Source organism: Pelmatolapia mariae, linkage group LG5, assembly GCF_036321145.2.
Source record: "Pelmatolapia mariae isolate MD_Pm_ZW linkage group LG5, Pm_UMD_F_2, whole genome shotgun sequence".
Lineage (NCBI taxonomy): Eukaryota > Metazoa > Chordata > Actinopteri > Cichliformes > Cichlidae > Pelmatolapia > Pelmatolapia mariae.
In genome coordinates this window covers 25,365,053-25,374,118 of record NC_086231.1, presented here as the reverse complement: position 1 = coordinate 25,374,118, position 9,066 = coordinate 25,365,053, and the positions used below count along the sequence as shown (strand labels likewise).

General features: G+C 41.4%; 1 protein-coding gene across 1 annotated transcript; it reads right to left on the bottom strand.

The window, feature by feature from the left end:
• Positions 1–4,764: 4,764 nt before the first annotated feature.
• LOC134627177 (keratin, type II cytoskeletal 8-like) lies at positions 4,765–8,753 on the bottom strand. Its single transcript, XM_063473119.1, has 9 exons — positions 8,394–8,753; positions 6,876–7,084; positions 6,717–6,777; positions 6,520–6,615; positions 6,247–6,411; positions 6,013–6,138; positions 5,703–5,923; positions 5,561–5,613; positions 4,765–5,453 (listed from the first exon to the last, which is right to left on the bottom strand). The coding sequence occupies exons 1-9, from the start codon at positions 8,715–8,717 to the stop codon at positions 5,362–5,364; spliced, it is 1,347 nt and encodes a 448-aa protein (XP_063329189.1). The 5' UTR covers positions 8,718–8,753; the 3' UTR covers positions 4,765–5,361.
• Positions 8,754–9,066: the final 313 nt, after the last annotated feature.

Genomic DNA, 9,066 nt, shown 5'->3' with positions numbered 1-9,066 from the left:
TAATCAGTATTTTAAGCTGTGCTGTTTTAACCTCTTAAGCCCCAAGCCTAACTGATCTCCTGCCTTTTGCCCCCGTATCAGGGGGCGTTGGGGCTTAAGAGGTTAATGTAGTATTGTTTTACTGCTGCTGCCCAAAGCCAGCATCACAAGCACGTGCCCCCAATGACTCTCCACTCAGTTCAATCAGTCGTTTATGCCCTATCATTATTTATTTTATTTTTTTCCGGCGTGACAGCTGAAAGGGCACCGAAAGAGTGGAGGCTCAGGTGAGTGCAGGTCTTATCTATACCCTCCAGCTGTGTCCCAGTTCCCCATCACTGCCTCTGGTAACAGGAATTTAGTTCAGAGTTTAAAATTAGTCCAGGCATCTATCATTTCCCACAGGCTGAATAGGTTGGTGTAGGTGCCCTGGCACAGGTAATCTGTCTCCACACATCAGTCTGTCCCGCCTCACAGCACCATCACTCAAACACGGTGCCTTGTCACTGACGACAGAGCCAGTGCCTGCAGAGAAGTGAAATATTGCTGTAGGATACATAAGCAAACATTCAGGCAATTGCTTCAATGCATGTTCTGTGGCGAGCGTCAAAAGAAAAGAGGAAGCATCACTTTGTATCCAATGAAACGGAACTGAAAAGACGCTATGAATTAGTTATCACTGTTTAAGATATCCCCATGACCCTGATCTGGATAAGCGGTCAGGAAAATGGACAGATGATCGTTTAATAACTACAATTAAGAACTAATCAAAAATATCTGATTGTGTTACATATTTTACAGCTTAACACCCAAAATGTACATGCAAATTTTACAAAAGAATCACGAAAAAGGAAAAAAAAATCCTTAAGAGTGTCTTCTTACTGAGGCCAAAGCTGCAAGAACAGAGCTGACATCACTATAAATCTAACCCTATTTAAGAGCTGGAGTGTCTGAACACTGGAAAGAAGCTACAACAGATCAGCTGGAGGGCACAAAGCAGCTGCGCTAACACAAGACAGCCTATCTCTCACCTGCTGTGGACTGTCTGGGTTAATATAGTGTGACATTACACACGCACCTCATTTTGTTGTACCAGTACAGACTGGAATAACACAGCTGAGGTCCAACATTTGTAAACATTGCTCAAAAGCATTTTTTTTCTCTTTCTTCTCCTTTAAAGATTTTTTTTTAACTTTGAACTTCATTCAATCTGCATGTTTACAATTACTCCATGCTTCTTACTGTGGCTGTGAAACCTTGACTTTCACTTGCTTACCTGTTACAGCAGATTATAGCTGTAAATATTTCCCCTTTTGTCAGATATATTCTGTTTTTGAGGGGTTTTTGTCTGTTAACGCTGATGGGACAGGAAACGGAGTCATCTTTAGAAAATGTTGCAGGAGGTGTGACGCCAAAACAGTCGGGATTCTCCGATTAGATGATTCGAAACAGAATCAAATGCAGTGGCTGAAGAAGGTCAATCTAGCAAATGTGGATTTGCATCCACATCCTTACTTCAGTCCTGCATTCAGGATTGAGTCAAATTCAGTCCTGAGTGCAGGACCAAATTTGGAAGAAACACACATTCCCACACTCCCACACTTACACATTGTCCCCCCATTACCACCTGACAGAGACACTAAGTGATCTGACCCGTGCTCACTCCACATGCAGCGCACAGCTTATTGGTGTTTCCAGTCGCGGCTGCTGATATTCACCAGCACTGGCAGAGGTGTTAGGGTTTGTGGAAGGTGTAATGTTTATCGATCGTGGTGCAGGACTTGGGTTAAGGGTCCAGTCAGTCTTGGCTATCACTCCGGAGGATTTCTTTCAATGCTGTCTAAGAGCTTGCACACCCCACCCACCCACTTTTAATCAATAGCTCATTAGTGTGTTTCTTCACACAGCAGTAAGGGCAAAGAAAACAAAGGTCATCTTCTATGATAGATCTGACTCCTAATGAAATTTGCTTCATTTTGAATGAGATCTTGTGCTCTCAGGTCTGTTGTGTGCTGTCTGAATATAAAAGCTCATACATGCCTTGTAAGATTTCTAAATAATTAGTCTTCACACCCAGTTAGCATAAATAAGTAAAAAGTTCAAACTTGTAATGTTCATAAGCATGCATTCACACACAAAGGTTTATTAATAATCACTTACATCAAGCAGTTGGGATCTTTTGTCCTCAGGCAAAATCATTTTTCTAACTTCATAATTAGATGTAATTACAGAAATGATGTGTAACTCCCCCCCCCTTTTTTTATTACTCTAATAAAATATATGACTGCCTTATACCAGGGAATTTGCTAATGCTGTAAACAGTAGCTGATCTTTATACTCTGATCACTGGTTGACCTTTGTGTCAAATAATTTTATATAGGTGCGTGAATGTTTTTTTTAAGTGGCTTAATAGTGTAGTTGTTCACAAATTCACCTAACAAGAAAAACGTCCCGGCTGAATCCTGGGAGAAGTCACAAATCCTTCAGGGTTGCATCAGGAAGAGTAAAGGGAGAAGCTAAAAGTAGCATCGTCTATGTATTTCAAAAGTATTACTTATAAATACAATTGATGCCATGTTACAAATCAGCTTTAACTGCTATAATCCAAAGGCAGCAGGTTCAGCGGGTTCTTGTAAACAAACATATTTATTCTCAGTTTCCTTGAATTAATGAAGACTCAACTTCTAAACTGAAGATTTATCAAACCCAGAGTGTAACAAAAATGAAAAAAGTAGGAACTTATTATAATACTGAACAAATCCTGTTTAAAATCAATATAATAATATTTAACAATGTGAGCTTTTAAATATGAATTTGTTCACCTAGCACTAAATATGTTTTAAAATGGCGTTTATTATCAGATAATTGTGTTTTACTACAAATATGTCATAGTAAGTACTGCATAGACAATTCTTTTTTCCCCAGTGTCTTTTGATTTATTCTCTAAACCACACTGCAGGTTTACTGCAGCCACACTTGTCTGAGGCCGCAGGTGTTAGCGCCACGTGTACTTGTAGACACCATAGTGCTAATTCAAGCATTCGTCATCATTTTAATTCTTCTGCTTTTGTTCAAGATCACTATTATTGTCCTGATTATCTATATATGTATAAAAAAGAATAGCCTAGTTAATTAGAGGGGCTGGTGCATTTTTTTGTTTCGTTTGTGCTCCTGCAAGGTTGTCTCTCCTTTAAACGGGGGCACAGTACCTGTTTTCTGTCCCATCCCTGCTGACACAGAGAAATTGTTACGTGTGAAACAATAAGACCACTGATCCTTTTCAAGGACAAGCTGCTCATAGACTCTACAGTCTCTCCAGGGAGGTTAATGACCGGTGCCTTTCCATCCTTGCCCCTCTTGTGTTTTCATGCTCAACATTACAGGAGTAGTTGTTCTCATTTGCCAATGAATGTTCATTACTGAGGCTGTCTTAATTGCCCAAATAGACATATACTGGATAATAACAGTGCTGCACAGCAGGAAACACCGTGCCACTGACAAGCAGGTATGCAAGCTGTGCAAGTATTAACGTGTTTGAGCCAAAACTGTTGGTTTGTCCTCGGGATAAATGTAGCATTTATAATTGTAGGAAGTGTAATTTCCTTCTGTCCACCTCAGGGTGAAAAGACAACTCCCTCACAACTGTTTCAGCTGTGATGTAACTGGTTTAACGTGAAAACACGAGTGAATACAGCAATTGGCGTGTGTCTAGCATAATTATGTTGAGTCGATCTGACGCTAATTCCTCTGGGATTAAAGTCAATAAATTGTACGATCACTGCCAGAAGTTTTGTGCTCCAGGTGAAGCTAATAAAAGGGATTTTTCTTGTTAACCTGCCAATGTAGACTTTAATTGCGGGAGGCACATTTAAAAATACACCTTTGTGTGTGCAGAGAATAGCGCACTTAAAAATAACTCGGCATGTTTTGTTGTTGGTTTTTGAGCTCACACAATATGAAGGTCAAGGCGTAAAATCCTGCAAGCAGTTGTTCTGCAACATGTGTTGAATATAAATACTGTATGTTGACACAGTGTTCGGATTTCATGGTGAATGGAGGGTAGACTGTAGTACTTGTGTTTCTTCTTTCCTACTCTTTTGTCCACCTCTTTGTGGTGAGTGTTATTGCTCTAATCTGAAGCAGGGAGGCGTGTTGGTTTTCACAAGAAAGAGCCTGTGGTCTATGGTTAAGTCATTCACAATATGAAAAACAGAGACATAGATTTGCGGCATTACTTATTTATTGCCATCATAGAAATGCCATTGTATGCCTAACCCTTAGCTACGGAGCCTTCCACTTCCTATTTTCTATGTTTGTGTCATATGATTGCAGATGCAGTAATTTCCCAACCGAAACCTCCCACGCTACGTCTCTGTTATCTCTACTGCTCATGTTACACAGATATTCTCTTTTGCTGACACAGTGGTCTGCCAAAGTGATTGTTGGATTAAAAAGGTCAGATTTTTTGACCTTTTTACAGCTGTTGTGTGATCACTCTCAGTGATAACGTAATAAACCTCTGAAACATGAATTATGACTTTGATATTTGGAGACCACACATAGTGAATGCTTCCTGGTTGACTTCAAAGTCTAAAACTGTGGCAGCACTGCCCCCATGTGAAATCTCAGCAAAGAAATCTTCCTGTTTAAAAAACCAAAAAAAAACTTCCTCAGCTTGAAGTAGTCAGGAATAATTTCATTTACAACAACAATAACAAGAGTAAGAGGCAACCTTTTTTTTTAATCTCAGATTTATTTAATTTGGATTTATTCGATGTTGTTTGCAGCAACACTCAGTCGTGTCGCTTTACAAAATAAATCTGGTTTCAAAGTAGTTTTAGTCTGAAGGCAAAACTAAGCAGAGAAAAAAATGAACAGAACAGTAAAAAACCAACAAAAAAACCAACAAAAAAAAGAGCGAGACGATAACCAATCAGTTCAAAGTTTAACTGTAAACATGTAAAGACACAAATTTCAAACTCCTGTATTTTTTCCAGTGATCAGATCTGGTCAGTGACTTGCTCTTCTTCCTGACACGATTTTAAAGGTCTTTCCTTGCCTAGTTTTTAGCACTCCATTTTTTATTTATTTATTTTTCTCAGGAAGTCAGTGCAGAAAGAAAAGAAATGATCCCTCGCTAACTGACCTGGCCCTTGTGTGTTAAAGGCTAAGATTCCCTTCAGAAACTCCTGCTACAATGTTGTTGAACAGAACAAAGTCAAGAGTTTCCGTGTTAGGAATCACAGATTTTTGGGGCATATTCAGCACTCTGGTTGAACATGTTTAACAGCATTGAATAGCACCATGAAAAAGCTAGAGATTTAGAGTAAGTTCAAGAGTTTCTGAAGGGAAAGGGGGACGGCTCTCCTTTTTCGCAAGACTTCAGTAGAATCTTCTGCTGCTGCTGACAGATGACACTGTAGACTTGGTGATGGTACCACCGCTACCATAACCACCGTAGGAATTGGACAGTCCTGGAGAAGAAAGCAAAGCATGAATGTAAAGTGATGATCCATCCTGTCTATGTCATCTATTAGCTTACGTTTTATACATGATTTTTTTTTTTTTATGAAAAACTTACCACCACTGCTCTGCTGCACATGGATGGTTGCACTGGCGCCTCCGCTGGCCAGTCTAATGGTTTAATAATAGAGAGTTAGTGTTTAATTTAGATATGAGTCTAATGCATGGGCCACGAAACTAAACAATTCAGTTTATCTCACCTGGATTCCTCTCCTTCCAGCAGTTTCCTGTAGGTGGCAATTTCAATATCCAGGGCGAGCTTGACGTTCATGAGCTCCTGGTATTCGCGCACCTGGCGGGCCATGTCCTGCTTGGCTTTCTGCAGAGCATCCTCCAGGTCCTTGATGCGGAGCTTTGCGTCTTTCACTGCCAGCTCACCGCGCTCCTCGGCTTCTGCAATCTGAGCCTCGAGGTTGGCCCTCTGTGGAGAATCATGTCACGCATTATTTAATAGTTGCCAATCTTTTTACACTATAAGGTGTACTCAGAGAAAAAGGCCTTGAAATATACCTGTCCCTTGACAGCCTCGATCTCATTCTGAAGACGGGCAATCATACGGTTCAGCTCAGCGATCTCAGCCTTGGTTGTGCGCAGGTCATCACCATACTGTCCAGCAGAGGTCTGCATTTCCTCATACTATTATGAAAAAATACAAGGTGCATTAGAAACATAATCCAGAGAGTAGACCTTTGGTAGTGTGTATTAAAAGCAGAGAGGGGATGATCATCAGCTTTGCTCCCTCACCTTCTGTTTGTACCAGCTCTCAGCTTCAGCCCTGCTGCGGTTAGCAATGTCCTCATACTGAGCACGCACTTCAGCCACAATAGCATCCATGTCAAGGTTACGACTGTTGTCCATCTCCACAATGACAGAGGTGTCCTTGATCTGGCTCTGCAGCTCACGAAGCTCCTACAGAACAAATTGTTTTTGGAAAACAGTTAAGTTAAAAACAATTATTATGGTGCAAAAAGAGAAATCACAATAAGTTGGTTAAATGAGACATTAGAAACTACATACAGCCTCATAGATAGCCCTGAGGAAGTTGATTTCATCCTGAAGAGCATCAACCTTTGCCTCCAGCTCCACCTTGTTCATGTAGGCAGCATCAACATCCTGGAAATGAGATCACATACAAAAAAAAATGGTCTCTTTTACCACATCAAAAGTCACACATTTTTTAAAAAACTTAAAGGGTCATCTTGACATTTTCCCACCTTCTTCAGGAGCACAAACTCATTCTCTGCTGCTGCACGCTTGTTGATTTCATCTTCGTACCTGTTGGAACACAATGCAATACATCAGCACCTCTCCGTTTTTTATGTCTGCTCTTTAGAGGAGGTGCTGGTCAGTATATGTGTCATGTAAACACTTACTTATTCTTGAAGTCTTCAACCAAGCCCTGCATGTTCCTCAGCTCTGACTCCAGCTTGACCTTCTCATTACCCAGCCCATCGAGCTGCCTGCGGAGGTTGGCAATGTAAGCCTCAAACATGCCGTCGATGTTGGAGCGGGTGGTGGTCTGTTGCTGCAGGAGGCTCCATTTGGTCTCCAGCATCTTGTTCTGCTGCTCCAGAAAACGCACCTGGAAAACAGCACAAAATTTAAGACAAAAGATCAGATGCTCATCATTTTCATGTGTTTTTAACGTTGAATCATATATGAATGTGGCTTGAGGTCTGTTTGGTGGTTTGGTTCTTTTAATTTTTAAAGAAGGGTATAATGTGCAGCACTTTTGTTATCAGATATAAAGATTGCACAACTTTACTGAGTGAGCAGCTAGACATCTATTTGACTTGCCACGCCCCAGTCACAACAGCTGTGACTCGTGAAGGCAGTTCTTCAAATGTACACTAAAAGTGTTAAAGTAAACTTTTAGGCCTTTTTATTTTGGAACACGTATCTTTTTATCTTTTCTTTTTTCTTTAAATAATGCAGAATATTCCATCCAGATGTTTCACCAACGTATACGTGGCCTTGAGGATTTCTCTTATTGGGTCTGCTATTTGGCTATGAGTCATCCTACGTGCATTGTTGAGCTATGAAAGCCACACTGGCTATCCAGCCATAAAAACTGGGTGTGGCAGTTAAACCACAGAAGACAAAGAATTGCAGCACTTGTTGTTTTGTGCGTCCGAGTGTCAAGGTATACCATTTACAGTTTCACACAAAGAAACCCATGACCCATAGTTCCCATCAGTGCAGACAGTATGACTGTAACATCTATATGAAGTAAAGGCTGATTTGCAGCTCTGTCCTCGTGTTGCCTATAACAACCAGGTGATAAGTGCAATGTGCAAATTGCAGACTTTGGACTATGCAGACAGAGTGCAGATAATTCCCTGTTCCCTGTGCTCGTCTGCCAAGTGAGGAATAGGCGAGTCGCTGCATTGTAATCGCCACCCATGTTTAGACAGTGGGTAGATAGGCTTGGACGGGGCTATAAGCCAGCTGTTATTCAGGGCAGATTTTAATTGGAGCTGCTAGTTTAAAATCAATTCTGTCATGACCTCTGACAGAATTGAGGTTTTCAAATGCTTCTCTAATCGCAAAGGCTGTAAGACACAGGTGAATACACCACCCAGATAAGAGTCACAACTGCCTTTCTATGTTAGTTCTGCTAATGTCAAGAGCATATTTGCATTTTGAGTGTGGTACTCGTCTGAAAACAGATTGCCATTAGTGTGCTAGACAATTCACTTACTTTAAACTTTCTAGTCCTTTTTGCTTTCATTCACATATCCAAGATGAAAACTTTTAGCTATTCACTTGTAGCAGAAGCAAGAGATAAATCTGGCCCAAGAGGCATGCAAGTTCTCTGTACCACAATAATGAGGCCTGCAGTAAATTGCACATAGAACAGGCAGTCAGACAGCGAGATCAGAGGAACAAACCTTGTCAATGAAGGAGGCGAAGCGGTTGTTGAGTGTCTTGATCTGCTCCTTCTCCTGGGTGCGGACAGCCTGGATGGTGGGGTCAATCTCCAGGTTCAGAGGAGCCAGCAGGCTCTGGTTGACTTGGACAGCAGTGATTGGTGGTCCAAGTAGTGGTTGGCTAGAAAGGCCATAACTGCTTGATGCACTTATGCTAGGAGTAAAACCAGAACCAACACCACCATATGTGGTTCTCTTGATGGAGTAGGAGCTTGAGGTGGGAACCGACCTCCTGCTGCTGCTGCTGTAGCTCACTACTGATGCTGCCTTCCTGGGTTGATACATTTTCAACTTGTTGAGCAGAAGCAAACTGACGCTGAGAAGTCTTCAAAAGGAGAGCCAAGTCCCTCTGAGTGTCTGACAGCACACTCTCGCTGCTTTTATGGCTGTACAAGCTGGTGGGAGGATCTTCACCTGTCCTCTGAGTTTGGCTTTCAAGCCTTCCCTCCACCTCAGCTTACACGCTTCTTGCTCTCAATGACAGGAGTGGCCAGTCCTGTAAAACAGGTAGGGAGGGATTGTCAGGGAGATAAGCCTGGACACACCCTGCAACAGGACAAGGGAGAAGCAGCAAAGAAGTAACGCAGAGCCAAGTGAAGTGGAATAAAAAAAAACAAAACAAAGAAAACCTTTT

Coding starts and splice junctions, on each gene's coding strand:
- LOC134627177 (XM_063473119.1), bottom strand. CDS start 8,717: ATGTATCAACCCAGGAAGGCAGCATCAGTAGTGAGCTACAGCAGCAGC. Junction 6,778..6,875: donor GTTGAAGACTTCAAGAATAA/GTAAGTGTTTAC, acceptor GTGTTCCAACAG/GTACGAAGATGAAATCAACA. Junction 5,924..6,012: donor TCGAGGCTGTCAAGGGACAG/GTATATTTCAAG, acceptor GATTCTCCACAG/AGGGCCAACCTCGAGGCTCA.